The sequence below is a fragment of the Fukomys damarensis genome, unplaced genomic scaffold, assembly GCF_012274545.1.
Source record: "Fukomys damarensis isolate Sample0158 unplaced genomic scaffold, DMR_v1.0_HiC HiC_scaffold_5, whole genome shotgun sequence".
NCBI lineage: Eukaryota > Metazoa > Chordata > Mammalia > Rodentia > Bathyergidae > Fukomys > Fukomys damarensis.
Genome location: NW_022900917.1, coordinates 23205494 through 23223481, shown reverse-complemented (window position 1 = coordinate 23223481; position 17988 = coordinate 23205494). Strand labels below are relative to the sequence as shown.

The 17988-nt window shown below is 37.4% G+C and overlaps 1 protein-coding gene and 1 long non-coding RNA gene across 5 annotated transcripts in view; one reads left to right on the top strand and one right to left on the bottom strand.

Moving 5' to 3' along the window:
- Nucleotides 1–268: 268 nt before the first annotated feature.
- LOC104853812 lies at nucleotides 269–8344 on the bottom strand. Of its 3 annotated transcripts, none has more exons than XR_004515810.1 (4): nucleotides 8143–8344; nucleotides 7801–8034; nucleotides 2631–2897; nucleotides 269–1687 (listed from the first exon to the last, which is right to left on the bottom strand). It is a non-coding gene; the product is annotated as an uncharacterized LOC104853812 (long non-coding RNA). The 3 variants fall into 3 exon arrangements; XR_004515812.1 differs by having other exon boundaries at nucleotides 269–1027; nucleotides 8143–8343; XR_004515807.1 differs by lacking the exons at nucleotides 269–1687; nucleotides 2631–2897 and having other exon boundaries at nucleotides 6254–8034; nucleotides 8143–8339.
- Nucleotides 8266–17988, top strand: part of Otud6b (OTU deubiquitinase 6B) — a 17091-nt gene continuing 7368 nt past the window's right edge. Inside the window, exons 1-5 of one of the 2 annotated variants that reach the window (XM_033760231.1) lie at nucleotides 8266–8658; nucleotides 9325–9476; nucleotides 11191–11271; nucleotides 15014–15326; nucleotides 17221–17282. In XM_033760231.1, coding sequence (XP_033616122.1) covers nucleotides 8577–8658; nucleotides 9325–9476; nucleotides 11191–11271; nucleotides 15014–15326; nucleotides 17221–17282 — 690 coding nt within the window. In that variant the 5' untranslated portion in view covers nucleotides 8266–8576. The remainder of the gene's footprint in view (nucleotides 8659–9324; nucleotides 9477–11190; nucleotides 11272–15013; nucleotides 15327–17220; nucleotides 17283–17988) is intronic. The other variant, XM_019205708.2, reaches the window with a different exon arrangement.

Sequence of the window (17988 nt, the reverse complement as noted above, 5' to 3'; positions counted from 1 at the left end):
AAATAGATAGATAGAACGCAGTACCAATGAGCCCACAAATTTGGGAAAGAGCATTTTTATTCATGCAGAACCATTTTCTACTTTTTCTATTATTACAGAAGAGTTGTTTTGTGTGTTTCAACATTTGGATAGTGAGGAAAGGATAGAGAAGACAATAGAATCCACCTTAATCTCACTGTCTAGTGTCTTAGCTACTTTTCTCATTGCTGAGACAAAATACCTGGCCCCCAAATTTAAAGGGTGGAAAGGTTTACTTAGCTCACAGTTTGTGGAGGTTTCAGTCCATAATTGGCTGGCCAAGGCAGGGTGGCAGAGGGGCATCTCAGAGAAGGACAACAGCTCATCGTGGCCACGAGGTAGAAAAAGCAACAGGAGACCTTAACATCTTCTTTCTGCCTCTCACCCTTAATCCTAGTGCCCTTAGCCTAGCATTTTACCATGAATCAATTCCATAAAAAGCCCCACCTGTGATTGCACGAGGTTTTGAGGGATATTAAAACACAAGCCATAACACTCAGTGATATCCACTATACTTTTGTGTATTTGATTCATTTATCTAAGTAAATACAACATATATCCATAAAATTCATTTTCTGACCTTTTTCTTAATTTAGAAATGTTTTTTCTATATCATAAAATAGATTTAAACAATATAACTTTATACATCTTAATAGATATTTTATAATTTCCTAATATTTGACAGTAATTTCTTTTTATTCCCCCAGGGTTAGGGTGGAATCCCGCCAGCCGCTGTTGCTCTCCTGCTCAGCTTCCAGGATTGGGGAAGTTAAGGGAAAATAAAATAAGACAAAACCCCAAAAGGCTCTTTCTTCCATCAGGGAAAGCAGTACACTTGCAATGTCACAGTTCTAAGGAAACTCCAGGGCCTGTGGTGTGACTGCTGTCACCGAGCTGGACGGAGCCTTGGGCCCCTTGGAACACTGAGCCTGCTGCAAATCCACCTTCTCCATTCGTCACTCATCACCCGCTCTCCAGGATACAATGAGACTTCAAAATAATTTATGAACTGAAATGGAAATCAAAACCTTAGCGTCCACAAAGCTCAGCGCCGTGCAGAGTTGGAGTCAAGTGACGTGCCCACTAGGGTGCTGAAAGGCGCAGGCGCTGTTACTGTGGCACCGCGTGTGGGGACAGAGGTGTGCATCCGCCTCGGCCCAAAGCCTGCCCTGGCCAGTATGGCTCCCTGGCACATTCTGCGCTGAACAAACAAAATACACGGCGGCCACATGACAAAAGCCTCCTTGGGAAGAGGACAGGGACACAATGAGGGGGCTCGCCATTCTGCCCTGTGCTACACGGCAGAGCTTGACCTCTCTGGGAGCGGTTCTCCTGGCAGATACAGACCTGGAACCACCCCCGCAGAAAGCGCCATGTAGGTTGCCAAGTTCGGGACAGGAAAATACGCTGCCTTAAGCCAGCCAGAAGCTAGGGGTAAGCAGGCGAGACCAGGCTCAACTCCCACAGGCCCCAGTCCAGCACGGGGCAAGCTGCACCTGCCCCAAACCCAGAAAGAGCACAGGGCGAACGCAGCCCCGCCTCCAGGTCTAGTGACACCACCTAAATTTCCATTTTGCCATTAAATTTGTTGCAGCAGTGGGCTGGGGAATGAATTCAGTGATAAAGTGCTTGCTTATCGTGCACAAGGCCTTGGGTTCAATTCTTGCCACTGGAAAAAAAGAAAAATTTGTAGAAACTAATTTGTAATAATTATACAAAATTAATTTTTTTAGTATATAATTTCTATTAGTAAAAGTGAAATATCAGCTGGGGATTTAGCACAGTGGCACCACACTGCCTTGCAAGTGCAAGGTCCTGAGTTCGATCCCCATTACAAAAAAAAAAAAAGTGAAATATCTAGGTAAAATATTCAGGACTCTTTAAAGGTGTCCATTTGTTTACTATTTTACTATACGCTTCCTTCTGTATTCTTTTTACGTAAATTAGATATCTGCGTATTTTTTCTGTATCTTGTTTTTACCTAATTATCTGTTTTGGGAGATCTTTTCGCATCAACATATAAAGATCAGTTTTGCTCCTTTTTATATTTGTACTTAACCCATTGTATGTTAACACTTACTATATCCCAAGCCTCGACTTCTAGTCCCATCCCATCACATGCCAGGGAGAGGATGGCAACTAGGATGACAGCTGGTCTCTGAAAGGCACTGAGCTCCCAGAGAGGAGGGACCTACTGGAAACTATAATTTGATGTAAAAGAGGGAGGGAGTAGCATGAATAGAAGATAAGAAAGAGGATAAAGGACTAAGAAAATGAGAGAAGAAATACAGTGATGTAGCCACATCAGGGAGGAAAAAAAAAGATATGACTAGAAAGTTGGGCCAGGGATTTAGCTCAGTGGTTCCACCACCTGCCTTGCAAGTACAAGGACCTGGGTTTAATCCCCCGTACCAGGGGAAAAAAAAAGTTATGACTGGAAAGGCCAGAGAGAACTGGAAACAAAACAGGAATTTCTCCTCACTATCATAATTTTACAATTTATAGTTTAAAATATACTTTGTATATAGACTCCCACTTCACAGTAAACCAGCGCAATAAGTAGGACACATAATACCGTTGAGCCACATAACATCCAACCCTCAATATCTTACCTTACGAAACATCCCCGTGTTTTCTCAACTATAACTCAGGCTGACTTGGTTTTGAGGAAGCCGAGAAATACTGATAAGTTTGCAAAGCAAAGGCAGGGTATCAGAAGCTAGTAAGAATGAGCTGGCAAAATGTTATGAGCAGAGGGCAGGCTCCTGCAGAGGTAGGTTGGCATGGTCCACGTGGCCAAGGCAAACTGAGGTTGTTTCATATCCTCTCAGTAACCCAAAGCATCCTATCTTGCAGGTAAAGTACAGCAGCAAGGAAATCTAGGAAGAAATGAAATTATTAAAAGAGCAGTATTTCAGCAGGTGGCATTGGAAGTGAATAATCAGACAGGGATCTAACCCCCCGAGGAGAAAAGGCCTGCAAGGGCTTCATAGGTTGTTGTCAAGTTGGCTTAAATTCAAGAAAGTCCTGCACTGTCAGCTGCAGAAATCCATTTATCCTTGAAACAGGTACTACTTTTCTACACATTTTGTTGAGGTAGACACTGAAACTGTGAGGTGTCTGAGTAAACGCTCACTGTGCTACTAGCCATAAGTGCTAGAACTGGAATTCCAATTAGAATCCCAACTGAGCCCAAGTCCTCTTAAACATGACTTAAAACATGACTATGTGACTTAAACATGACTTACCTCCTTATCTAGAGATAGCATAACTGGAAATATAATCTTAAACAGATGGAAGTAAATTCTTAATCAATGTATTTATAGTCACAGTCTGTCAGTCTTTTTCAATTCTTTCAGGATGATCTGCTTTTGAATCTGAAAATTAGTCTGTTCACTTTGATCATGTCTCAGTTCTCCAGTATCATTCCTCTTTTCCCCCTTCCCCAAGGTTATTTGCATCTGATCATTTATCTAAGCTATCTCTCTTTGTTCTTGTGAATGTGTTAATTTTTATTTTTTAAAAGTCCAACATTATTTTCAACACAAAATCATTAAGAAAAAAAGAAATGGCTCACATATGCTGGACTGGCATTAGTATTCCACAAGTTTTTACTTGTTCCCTCAAGCATTTATTTGGGGCTGTACTAATAACTACTGGCAAGATTCTTCTCTCTACTAAAATACTTTTTTTTTTTTTTTTTAAGGCAAGGTCTTGCTATCTTAAATACCCTTAAACTTACTGTGTAGCCCATTCTGACTTTGAGCTTGCAGTGATCCTCCTGCCTCAGTCTCCACAACACTGTAATTACCGATATGTACACCACGCTCAGCTAAAAACACAAATTTTGAAAAAGTTTTTATAATTCTATTTGCTTATATATAATACTTTTTCACCTCTAGTTTTACAGATTTTTAATATTTTTAAAAGTCTGCATTACAATTTTGAAGCAATTTCATTTTTAATTAAACTTTAAAAACATAATTATTGTAAGAATTTCATGCACTACTTTAATACTTCTTATAGTAAACTTTAATTCAGCTACTTCTTGAAATAAATAGCTTTTTAATCTGGTAATATTAATGGAACTTTACATTTACTAAAGTTGTCTCTCTGGCTAGCCTGGGTCCTTGCTTTAGTAGAAAGATATTAAAATCATGGGGGGATATGGGGAAAAAAAGAGAACAAAGATCTGTCCTGTAAAGGTACAAGATCCCAATGATGAATGTAACTGTACTGTATACCTAAAAAGTACCAATAAACTCAATGGAAAAAAAAAAACAAAACAAAAAACCACATAGTTGAGGGGGGTTTAACTGGAAAGTTAGAAAATATGAAAGGACTCCAGCTTAGATTGGTGGAAGAGGCACTCGATGATAGGGCTCAGACTGGCCCACTGGTAAAAGTAAGTGGACAGTTTTCAAGGATTAGCAGGTGGCTGGGGTCCGGTTGCTCATTACGTTAGTCCTGTAGTTCTGGAATCTTTATGGCTGAGGAATGGTTTCATTTCCAGAAAAGGATTGTTTATCTGTGGTGGTCTCAGTCATATGGGCTTTCTCCATTCTCTGGAATCTAGGTGATCACAGGTTTAGGAAAATGGCTCCAGATATCTAGTATAGCACAATGTCCCTGTAAACCTCTCATCTTGGTGTCCTCAGTCTTGAGATCACATACATTCAGGGCTAAGCACCCCTGTCAGGATATACGCTTTCAGGTGATGAAATGGCTATGTGCCCTGATTTTGGTGATGGTTACACAATTCTACACATGGTAAATAGAATTGTCCCATAAACACAAAATAAATGCTTACAAAAATAGATAATTTCTTGGTTTGGATCATACACCATCAGGCTGGCTGAAGTGTTCACAAGAACTCTACTTTTTGGAACTAAAATCTAGAAAATAGGTAAAACATATTTACCTTTAAACAATGCCACATTCTAAATGACTCGTGTTAAAGGAATCAAGATAAATTATAAAGTATGTTGAATTAAAAAACTGTAAACACATATCAACATTTGTGGGATAATCTTGACCAATAAAAATTATACTATGAAACTTCTTATATTACAAAGAAGTAAGGTCTTAAGTTACTAGTCACAATTTTCACCTAGAAACAAAAGAGCCAATAAAATCTAAAGCAGAAGAAATGCTAAATCTTAGATCCCCTAGTCCTTTCAGAGCGAGCACAGCCTTGACAATATCTTGATTACTTTGGCTGCCAAACAATGCAATTGCTTTATTTTAAACCACTCAATTTTTGCTATTTTGTTTCTGCATGCCAAGCAAACTAATGTAGCCACTAAGGATCAAGCTGTTGTTACTTCTATTATAGTATTAATAAATGGATGTACTAATAGTGGTCACATCTGGGGCCTGGGATTGGGAAAAGAAATGTAACAAAATTACTAAAAACACTTTATTTAAAAATAATTAGTAGTGTTAAAACTAACAATACTATGAAAAAATATTTTCAAGTACTATTTTAAAGATAAATAGTAAACGAAAAAAGTAACGGCCGGGCATGGTGGTGCACGCCTGTAATCCCAGCACTCAGGAGGCTGAGGCAGGAGGATTGCTATGAGTTTGAGACCAGCCTGGGCTCCATAGTGAGCCAGGTCAGTCTAAATATTTTCAAGTACTATTTTAAAGATAAATAGTAAACGAAAAAAGTAACGGCCGGGCATGGTGGTGCACGCCTGTAATCCCAGCACTCAGGAGGCTGAGGCAGGAGGATTGCTATGAGTTTGAGACCAGCCTGGGCTCCATAGTGAGCTCCAGGTCAGTCTCAACTACATAGTGAGACCGTTTCAAAAAACAAACAAACAAAAAAAGTAACTACTATACATGGATAAAAGAGGAATTATCTGAAGATGTTTAAGAACAATATTAAGTGGACAAATGATTATAATGGAAACTTTTAATACTGTTGAAAGTAGTGACAATCTTCACTTTTTCTATTTGACAACTTACAGCTTGCCTTTAACAAGAAATATATTATAATTTGTAGCTTGTGTTTATAAATTTTTCTTTTTAAAAACTAGTAAAATGTTGATACTCTTTGATGTGGTTTATTTTTCCTCTTTTCCAGGGCTTTTATTTATTTATTTATATTTTTTTGCTGTGCTGTGGATTCAACTCAGGACCCTATGTTTGCAAAGCAGACATTGTGCCACTGAGCTGAATCCCTGGTCCTTCCAGGGCTTTTTATTCTTAAGTCTACTTACTTTTTTTACTCAAAACAGGCACAACTAATAACCTAATTTCAGTTTAATAAAAATGCTAGAAGAAAAGCAATACCATAATTACATGTCTTGAGGCTTTCAAGCCTTGACAAAATATCACAATTAAAATTTTCTTTTTCCTACTGATAGCTATACTGACCAAAGTAAAAAATCTGGATTTTTTAAATGAAGTGAAAGTCCCGTGTTACATGAATCCCTAAAAAAAAAGTTCTACTATGAAAACTTTATTTTCTTTTGTTACATTTTCTTTGTTTTTCAATTCCAGAAACCCGGAATGTATGTAATCTATTTCTGCTCACAACTTAATGACAAATTGGCTTCTACAAACCACTGTTGCAGTAATTACTGATTTTCTCAGTCAGTATTTCAAACATATCCACCCGCAACAAGTGCTTTGGAAATTTTCTTCTTACATTATTAGTATTAACATTATGAATTTGTTATTTTTTAAGGAATTAAAAAACTATCACTTCCAATTTTGTCAGATTAACATTTAGAATGTTTTTTCTATACCTGTCTTGGCCACAGTGACAAAGCACTTCTATTTAACATACATTTGACTTAACATCCATCTTTATATTACATGGAAAAACATAAAATAGTATTGGGCCAGAGATTTAGCTCAGTGGCACTGTGCCTGCCCTGCAAGCGCAAGGTCTTGAGTGTGATCCCCAGAACCAAAACTAAAATATAAAAATAAAACAGTATTATTTATTGACATTGAATATTTGGTATGCACTTTGATAGTTTAAAACTAAATAAACTGAAAATTTTAGATCCAGCTTACAAATCCATTTAGCATTTAGGTTTACTACCCTATATGTAACAATTTTAGACTTCATAGCCTTAACTAGTTTTAGTCATTATATCTTCCATACAACTATATCCCTATTTTATGTAATATTTTTGTTGGCAGCAGTAAATCATTCAGCAACATTTTCAGAGAAGGTTCTTTGTCGATATACTTTCTTAACCCCTTAGTATCTGAGAATATCTTCCAGTTGTCTTCATACACAAATACTAACTTGGAAGGGTATATAATTCTTGGTTCAAAATTATTTTCCTTTAAAACTCTGTAAATGTTGTTCCATTGTCTTCTGGTATTTAGAATTGTAAGAGAAAAATCTGAGGTCAGTCTGACTTTCCCCGCTTTATATGTAACCTTTCTCTCGATACTTGCAAAATTTTTTCTTTATGCTTGAAATTTAAAAGTGACGAAGCTATGCCTACATGTTGCTTTCTTCTCATTAAATTTTAAAGATACACTGTGAGGCTTCTTCGTTTTCAGGTCTACTTCGTTCTTCAACTCTGGAAAATTTTCTTCAATAAGTTCCGGAATTATTGTTTCAGCTTCACTTGCTTCGTACTCTGTTTCAGGTATTCCCATTACATGCAGATTGTATTTCCTGGACAAGCCCTGTACGTCTCGCTTTTTCTCTTCTTTCCTCGTCTTAATTTCTTCGGCCTTTTCCTCTTAATTCTATGAGAATTTCTTCTATTTTTCATTTTACTTGAGAAACTTTATGTTGTAACATACCCTTCTGTGCTTCTTTTAAACAGGCCTCGATCTCTTCCATGTGGTCACACAACACCTGCTTTCAACTAAGGCCAGGTGGGTAAGGAACTCTCTATTACTACGGTCAGTAATTTCCGCAGGTCTGCTGTAGATCGGTAGACTACGGTAGTTCTGTACAACAGTATCAGGAGGAGGCATTTTCTCGATTAATTTAGCTCTATTTCTTTCTTCTGAATGAACTGTAGTCTTAACGACCTTCAAAACAAACAGAACCATAATTCCGTATGGTATTATTGATGCAGTCTAAAGCTTCCCACTGATTATATTTCATGGTTTTATTAAAATCGTATATTTTGTTCTTACCTTTTCAACAGCTCTTCGCAATGGGGTCCAACCATTCCTCCAAAGCAACGAAGTTGAAGAACTACCAAATGAGCGCTTACATCATCTCTGCGCGCCTCTAGTCAGGGCCAATAGCACAGCGCGCATCTTGTCTGAGGCGGGGCTCTAGCATATTAATCTGGCACTGGCACACTGAATCCAGTCCACACACCCGCGCTTCCACCCTGGGCGCCCCCTCCATCGGTAGGGAGCGATCACGGAATGCGCACGCGCAGAATTCTAGTCAGTTTTCTAATTTTTCAATTGGCTTGACTTACATCCGGCGCTGCCTTGAAGGCGGGGCTAAATCCCAGCGGCGGCCAATAGCGCCCCGGCTGAGGCTTGAGACGAGCCAGGTGCCGGCCAGCCCTGGTTGCAGGGTAATTCTAGCTTGTGTGTCAAGCGACCTGGTCGCTATGGAGGCGGTCCTGACCGAAGAGCTAGATGAAGAGGAGCAGCTGGTGAGAAGGCATCGCAAGGAGAAGAAGGAGTTACAAGGTGACAGGGAAGGAAGTGGGAATCTAGAAGTCGTTCAGACCCAGGGAAGGGCGCGAGCGAGTTGGTTTGGGGGAATCTTGAAGGGAGAACGGCCGGGATGCTGTCAGACTTTCCCAAAGAGACAGATATTCTCTTCTCGCCGGTCCTCACCACTCAGGCGGCCCCTCTACCCGCAGCCTCCGCAGGCTGCCTCAGAGGCCTGCAGCGAATCCAAGTTCTGGACCGTGATTGGTCCCCTCCCAGCGTCCTTCTGCCTCCTCTTTCCACATCTGCCTCCTTTCCCTTTTCGGACTCTCCTTTCCTTTTCTTCCCATTCCTGCCCCAGTTAGAGACGCTTGGCCCTAGTGGGTGGCTTTTGAATCACCACACCAGTTTGGAGGACTGAGAAAGGATATTTGAAAGGTTGAAACTTGCTTTACATCATTGTTTTCACTTTCTTCCTCCTGACCAATCAAATTCAAGGTTTTATTGAATGAGTTTTGTTTTATTTTGTTTGGTCTCAAAAGCTTCACCTGAGCTCTTTGTAGCTGTTGATGTGATGACTTCTTGCTTCCCCGATTATTTTTTCTATACCCTCTCTCTCCCCTTTCTGTCCTCTTATTGCTCCTGTTTCCTATTTCCTCTTATTCTTGAGTTTCTGACTTAATAATTTGGGTGACTCTTTAGCCAAAATTCAGAGTATGAAGAATGCTGTTCCCAAGAATGACAAAAAGAGAAGGAAGCAGCTCACTGAGGATGTTGCAAAGTTGGAAAAAGAAATGGAACAGAAACACAGAGAGGAACTGGAGCAACTGAAGCTGTTTGCCAAGGAGAATAAAGTATGTGAAGTATTTATCTTGACTACAGCATTTGAAAACGACTGTCCTCTTCTGTTAAATTGATTATATAAATCATAAAATTGATAAGGAAATACCCAAGCCATTTAGTTATGCTCATCCATTACCTTCTTTAACTGTTCACTTGACTAAAAGATGAACAAGTTGATAAAGTGTACCATAGGAAGCTTCAAGTGAAATTCGGAAGACCAGACTTCTGAGGCCAGAATTATCACTGATTAGAATTGCAACCTTGGTAAAGTTACTTAATCCATCTGAGCATAAATTTACCCACATATAATGTGATGACATGAATACTTTTGCTGTTTAACCACAGGTTCTTATAAAGGTCAAATGGGACAACAAATGTAAAATCATTTTAAAATTATATATTAATTTATTACAAATTGCTCATGAAGCAAGTTGTAATGAACAAAATTTTACAGATTTTTTTTTTTTTTTTGCTAAATGGGAGCATGATTTTATCATTTTAATCAATATTTATTAACCAGCAGTCAAGGTACTGGCCTTCCTTACCCTAAAGGTAAGGATATGCTGTAGCTATGGAAAACAAAGCACCCTTCTTGAGGTGTTTTAATTGTTATAATTGTGATATTCCTAATTGCCTCTTCCTCTTTTCTATTAGCCAGATAGTTTTGTTTGCTCTCTAAGACTTTCAATTTCAAGATTCTTTTTCTAGATTTCCAAGGACAAAAATGTTTGATTCTAGAAATTACAGATTTTCTAACTGTTGAAATACTCCTATTCTACTTTGAACTTTTACCTTAAAAATTAACTTAAAATTTACTTAAAATTTTTCTAACTCTACCTAAATTTTTATTTCTTTGCTTTTTTGTTTTTCAAATACATCTTTGTATTTTACCTGTCATCAGTATGTGAATTTTAGCAGAATCCTCTGAAAAAAGTCAAGATTTCTAGTTTGAGTAACAGTGATAACTGTTCTTTGAAGTCTTTGTCTGATTTTGATATTTTGATCAGCCTTTGAACACTACTGTCTTTATGTATTAGAGGGCTTAAGTTGTTTTATGTATCCTACTAACAACTAGTTTAACTTACAGTAATAAAATACTATTTATCCTAATAGAGGTCTAGTGTCCTGTTTTCTTACCTCAGCAAATATAATAGCATTTGAGTTTCAGGATTTGTTGTACTATCTAATAATACCATAAATTTATTTTCTGCCTCCAGTTAATCAGTTCATAGATAGGACAAGATAAGAAAAGTTCAAGGATCAGTGCTTATCAAGTTTTCACAGGATGGAAAAGAGTCTCTGCTGCCAACTTTAAGGTGATTCCGTTAGTAATGAACTGAGCCAGCACAGGACCTATGTTTTATGTGGGCTATCAGCATTCAGAGGTAGGAAGAGTATAGTCCTGAATGAATTGGCAATCATATAGGAAGTAAGGTACTTCCTGTCAATGGAGTAGGTCTTCTGAGAGGGAAGAAGGATTTGCAGAAATGAGCATTATCTTCAAAGAGTTACAGGGAAACTTCTTGGGAATCTGACAGATTGTCTCATAAAAGTAGAGAAAGGAGACAAACCCGTACTATCTATTATGATGTCTGGTGCTGTTACCTAAATTGAAATGTGAGGGTGAATGTACTTGTGATTTTCAACAATAATTTAGTAACCTAATGCTTTCAATAGTAATATCAAAATATTTTTTGTTGACTTGATGCTTTTTGTTTCCTTTAGATAGATTCTGTTGCTGTTAACATTGCAGACTTGGTACTTGAGAATCAGCCTCCTAGGATATCAAAAGCACAAAAGAGACGGGTATGAAAGTCATGTCACCAAATATTTAAGTTTGTTTTGTGTACAATACTATTGTGTGTGTGTGTTTGTGTGTGTGTGTGTGTGTGTGTGTGGTAGTGGGGATTGAACTTGGGGTCTTTACACTGAGCTACATCTCCAGCCCTTCCCCCCCGCTTTTTTTTTGATACCGGGTATCCAACTCAGGTCCTTGTGCTTATGAGGCAGGCGGTAGAACCACTGAGCTAAATCCCCAGCCTACCAGCCCATTTTTAATTTTTTATTTTGGGATAGGGTTTCACTAGGTTGCCCAAGCTGGGCTCCAATTTCAGACCCTCCTGCACAGCCTCGCAGAGTCCTGGGATTACATAGCTGTGCCACCAGGCCTGGCTTCAGTGAAATCTTAGGTGTTCTATAAAGAGGGAATAGGGAAAAAAAAATGATGGAATTCTTTGTAAAAGGACCTGAACTAACATTAATTAAGTACTTGATATGTACCAGATACTGTGCTAAGCTGTTTGTGTGCAATATGAAATCTCATTTAGTTCTGGGAAGTAGGATTATTTTTAATCCCAATTTTACAGAGAAGATAATAGATCTAAGGCACTATAAGATGTCCAGTGTATAGTTCTCATAGGAAGTTTGGCCTGGGGAGTGCAAATGAATTTTTTTAAAACAAATATGCTGTCATAGACTTAATTTACAGTCTAGAATATGGCTCAGGTGAATCTGCTATCTGATGTGTAACCATTGTTAAAACTATGGTTCTGAGTAATGAAATAAGGGTTTGAACCTAGAAGTTTTTAAACAAGCAAATATTCAAAGAAGTATAAGTATGCCAGATTCTTAGAGAATTCTCTAGGTATATAATATATAATATATATATTAGGTACATAATGGTTAATTACAGTAGAAATTCAGTGAAGGGAAAACTTGTTGAGTGTTAAATGATAGGCACCCAGCACCTGGGAAGCTGAGTGCTTTTGCTGTTTTACTTTATCAATATGCTGTGTTTACCAACAATATATTTATGAGTTCCAGGCTGTTATTTCTTTTTTATACATTTTCATTAGACATTGTTGGTCTCATTCTATCTCCAGTACTATGGTAGAAAACAAAGTGCTACTGGGACACTGTACATTGCACAGAAAAGAATCCAGTGAATTTCCCAACTAGTATGCTAGGAGGGAAACTCATTTGCCACATGATGCTGAAGCAAAGCATGAGGGAAAATAAATGAAATGACTTAAATTAGTATTTTTGAGTCTTAAAGAGTTTGCATATAGAATAGAATAGCATCATTAATTCCAGCTGCCATCTGCTCCAACTTTTATTCTGATTCAGGTGCCTGGATAGAAGGAGCTCTCTGTGTTGTCCTGGGTCCCTGCTCTGCTCTAACCAGCTGTATGGCCTTTGAAAATGTTTCTGCGTGCTGTTTCCTCAGAAGAGGAAAATGAGGGGTTTTGGATTAGATGGTGTGTCTAAGGTGCTTATTTTTCCTCTCCCCTCTGAAACTGTTAGTCTTTTATAAAGTAATAGTGCCATCTTGTGTTTTAAGATTTTATTCATACCTCTGAGATCCAAAGTTGTAGATATACAGTGAAATAAATTTGTTCCTGCTGCTTCTATCCTTAAATGTGGAAGGAAAATCCTAAACAAGCTTATTTTTTTGTGAAAGAGATATTGCTGCTTTTGTTTTAGGTAACTTAGGAATTAGTTCAAGTTTGTCTAATATGGCATATAACACACATCCCCTATGAGTATGTGGCAATAAGTTTAATTGAAGTTTGCCTTCCTATTTACTTCCTTGAGGGACTTGAAAGTCTCCCTTTTTCTGCTCTTGGTTTACTCTCTCCTTCACTGTAATTTATTACTTATAATAAGATTTTTAGAATTTAGTCTAACATTTTATTCTCTTAAATTGAAAGTCAGTTTCCTCCCTGAGTATACAAATAAAGCATAGTCATGGTAGAGAATCAGAAAGATACGGAAAAGCACCCAGACAGAGAGACACAGTGTATGTTACAATTCTATCCAGAAAATAGATTTTGTGTATTATCTTTCTAGTCTTTTTTTAATGTTATATAAGCATAGAATTGTTAGGTAAAAAGAGCTGAAAACCAGGACCATAACAGGCCTTTATTATGGGGATCTGCTGAGCTGCCTCCAACAAAGAAGAGAGAGCGACTTGGCAGAACAGGGAGCTTCTGTTGCAGGAGTGGTGTGAAGTTAGCCTGAGCTGGGGTAGAGTTGCGTGAAGTAGTATTAAGAGATTGGAGGAGCCTGTGACATCATTAGGAGGGGCTTCTGACATCACTAGCTGCTAGGAGGTAGCAAGTATCAGTTACTTTTTTGGCGGGAGAAAAGGCATGATGGGAGGAAGCCTGTCTGTGTTGGGAGAAGCCATATTTCAACATGGAGGCTGCTACTCCATATGGCAGCCATCTTAAGGCAAAGGAATCTAATAAGAATTTATATTAATCACATGCTTATGTTTTGTGTTTTGTCTTTCTCTTCTTTTGATGCTGTGTAAGCATAGGCTTTGTATTAATCATGTACTTATCTTTTTAGCTCCCAACTTCTTATCTTGACACTTTTTCTGGCATTCTAGTTCTGGAAATTATTTTTAGCTGTGCTAAAATATGGTGCTCTCTCTAGCTTATGTTCATTAGTTCTTTAGCTGTCAGGGTCTTTTCCTTCTCCCCTAACCTTCCTCTCCACTCATATGACAGATGTCTCATTTACTTCACTCAGCCCACCCTTACATTTGCTACCATGGGGAGAAATCTTAAGATTTTGAGTAAGGAAAGCAAATTGTAGAATGTAATATGTGATGCCATTTTTGTTATAACACAGGTATCATATATTTTCTGTGAGTAAACTATATTTATTAAAATGCATATGGGCTGGGGATTTAGCTCAGTGGTTTTGTCGCCTTCATTGCAAGCACAAGGGCCAGAGTTCAATCCCCAGTACCAAAATAAATAAATAAATAAATAAAATGCATAGAAAAACAATCTGGAATGATACACACCAAACCTGGAGAGAGCACTATGGATTGGCATTAGTACTTAAGGGAAACTTTGGTCTGTTTGTTTTAATTGTTTGTGTAGAATAATATTTTTACCATTACTTTATTAAATATATATGTATAGGTATATATACACACTTTCTTTTTAAAGCTAGATAAAAGAATGTCTGCCTATGCACTCTAAAGGCTTTAGTATATTAGTATCAAATATGATGGAATGATAAGTAAAACTTGGACTTACCTGGGCTTAAATATGATAATATGAGTAAGGGTTAAGACAACTTAGTCTTAAGGCAATATTCTGAAATTGACAAGAGAAGAAATTTGACAGGAAGTTTTTGTTTGTTTCTTTGGTTTTGAGCCAGGATCTCACTGTAGTTTAGACTAGGCATAACTTCTTTCTATAGCCCAGGCTGGCCTTGAACTCATGGTGATCCTCCTGTCTCAGCCTCTCAAGTGCTTGACAGGTAGTTTTAAGTAGACTTAGGAGGAAAGGTTTTCTTATTTCTCAGTACAGATATAGGTGCTAGGAACACACAGATCAGATGGATAAAATTGTTTGCCCAAAATATAGTATAGAAAATTCTCTAAGTAATGAGATAATCAGTTTAATAATTCTTATGGGAGAAGGGAGAATAATGACAAAACATTTTGAGAATCTTGTATATCCATCCCCTCAATAAATGGGAGTGAATCCCAATTATCATGAATAACTCTCTGCCATTCTCATCTTAGGAAAAAAAAGCTGCATTGGAAAAGGAGCGGGAAGAGAGAATAGCTGAAGCTGAAATTGAGAACCTTTCTGGAGCTAGACATATAGAAAATGAAAAACTTGCTCAAATATTGGCAGCCAGAGAGTTAGAAATTAAACAGATTCCATCTGACGGCCACTGTATGTATAAAGCCATTGAGGATCAACTGAAAGAACAGGACTGTGCTCTGACTGTGGCTGCCTTACGAAGTCAAACGGCTGAATATATGCAAAGCCACGTGGAAGACTTTTTGCCATTTTTAACAAACCCTCATACAGGAGATATGTATACCCCAGGTAAATTTTTTAAAACTACATTTTGTTAGTGGTTGTGGTTGTTTTAAAATAAGGTGCATACTGGTACTGTGTACAAGAAGAACCCATATAACTGTTGCGAGATAAAATTATCACAAAATTTAGTTAGAATTATTTTATAATTTGAATTTGATGCTGGCACGTTTTACTTTAGTTAGGTCTGTTAAGCATTTAACCATTCTTTAGTTAAAACTAATTATTTTATATAAGGTAAAAATAAAGAGTGGGGTTAATGAGTACTGAAACAATTTTATTAAATTTGAGATTAACAAGATTAACCATAAAGGCAGGTAACCTTTGACCAGTCTCTGGAAGACTACAAGCAGAGAATGATTATGAAAACTAATTTCTTTTATCCTGAACTTCAGAAGATTTAATGTTATTCTTAATAAGTTGAAACTAGGAAAATTATTATTTGGGTAAAATTTGATATTATAAAACGAAATGAATTAAGGCTCACCTTATTCCCTCCAATACTTTTGGTGTTTAAGTTAAATTTCTTTTTTGGTACTGGAAACTGAACTCAGAAACTTGCTTGCGAGGCAGGCATGGTGTCACTGAGCTAAATCCTCCACCGCAAGAAAAAATATTATAATAAACTAAAAAAATACAACTAGCAAATGAGGGGTAGAGCAAATAAAAATCTAAAAGGATTTCTGGGGAATAAAGAGTAGAGGAAAGTTTGACTTTGAGAAAAGACAGATTTGGCGGTATCTATTGGGGAGCAAGTCTTATGGCCAGGATGAGGTGGTTAAGTTTGACTTTCCTTTAATGGAGTCTTCCCTCTATTGAAGAAAGTGGAGCCTAACGCTAAACAGATAGGAATGATCCCTGACAGTTGATTAGGTCTCTTTGGTGAGCATAGTTTAAAGGTATCTCTTGCTAGGTATAGTTATAGATGTATCTAATCCTGTAGTCAGCTAATTTCCCATTTATGTCATATGGTAATGTTAATGTATCTTTTGCTGTTTTAGGTTATTGACATTTTTTAAATAACCAGAATTTGCTATGAGACATGAAATACATACTTCCATACATTTTGATATACACAGAAATAACTTGATAAATAGCTCTTCTGTACTTCATCTCCAGCTTGATTACTAAATCATCGAAACTCCCTGGCTTTGGTAGTTGTATAGAATTTGAGAGGCGGTAGCAGTTCATTATGCTGAATCAGAGAAAAATACAAAACACTTAATTATCTTCAGTCAGTATTTACTGAAAGCCATTGTGTGTCTGTGCAGTATTCCAAGCACTGTTCTGAACACCAAGGATTTAATAGTGAATGAGATAAATATATGGTACATATTTGTCTTTTGGTGCCTATAGTTTCTTGTTCTCTCTCTGGACAAGAAGGATGTCTGTGGCTCATTTTAACACGCTGTTAAAAAAGACATATGAATAAAATATCCCCATTTTAAACTCAGAGAATAGCTCTTTTTACTTCTTTCAGGGATGTTCTGAAAAATCTTTTCTTGGCTAACACAGATATTATATAGAAGTACATATAATTAGTCTTTCTCATTATTTTTTTGGGTACCAGTTTGGGCTTCAAAACACATGTCAAGATGGTAAATATGGTGGCTGTTTTGAGGGTGATCACATTAGGCGAAGACAAAAATATAGGTTTGTTATGTATGGGCCTCCGGCTGAGGAAGAGACAAATGATTTGGCTTTGGATGAAAGGGTGATGGAAAGTTGGGTGAATTATGTCTGAATCTGGGAAGGACATTAAATTGTGGAGGGAAGTGATAGAGAAGAGAAGATGTGCATGACTTTTGGGTATTTTCATCAGTAATTGTGGGGGGGCTATAAAATGGATCTTGTAAGAAGAGTTAAGAAAATTAAGTGCTGTCTTCTGATGTGTTCCCTATAGAAGAGTTTGGAAAATACTGTGATGATATTGTAAACACAGCTGCATGGGGAGGTCAACTTGAGGTAAGTTTGTAATTATTCCTACCAACTGGGCTTTTAAATGATTTCCCTATCTCTTCTGTGGTATCCGGGTATTTTTAACTGATCCCATTTTTTGTTTGAAGATTCTTTATAGAGGAAATGGGGAATTAACACTCCTTTGCTTTTGACTATAAAGTATATGGTTAAGTAAGTGAGTACCATTTCACTTTAAATAGCTCAGTGTTAGAGCTCTATGTTGAGGAAGCTGGTTTTCATCTAAGTTTTCATTTGTGATGGTGCTATTGCCACTGTATTTGATTTTGTATACTGAAAAAAAGTGAAGATTTTACTCAAGGTAAAATGTACCCTAATGAATCAGCTGTTGAAAATCATAATTGGAAAAGTTACTTCTTTATATCAGAAATAGAAAAAAATATATCTATGGGAAATTACAGGCCTTATAGCACGTCTACTGCAGATGTTATTTTGAATTCCTCTTGATGGTGACTTGAAGGCAGGAGTTGATGCATAAAGTTGATAGTAAGAAAACAATATGTTCAGTCACTTGGAGTTGTTAGAATTTCATTTTAGGACAAATTAAAAAAATGTTACTGTTATCTTTGTGTCATTAAAACACCTAAGAGGTCCCATGGTGTTGAGGGATTTTGGAGTATTAGAAAGACAGAGAAAGCCGGGTGTGGTGGCGCATGCCTGTATTCCCAGCACTTGGGAGGGTGAGACAGGAGGA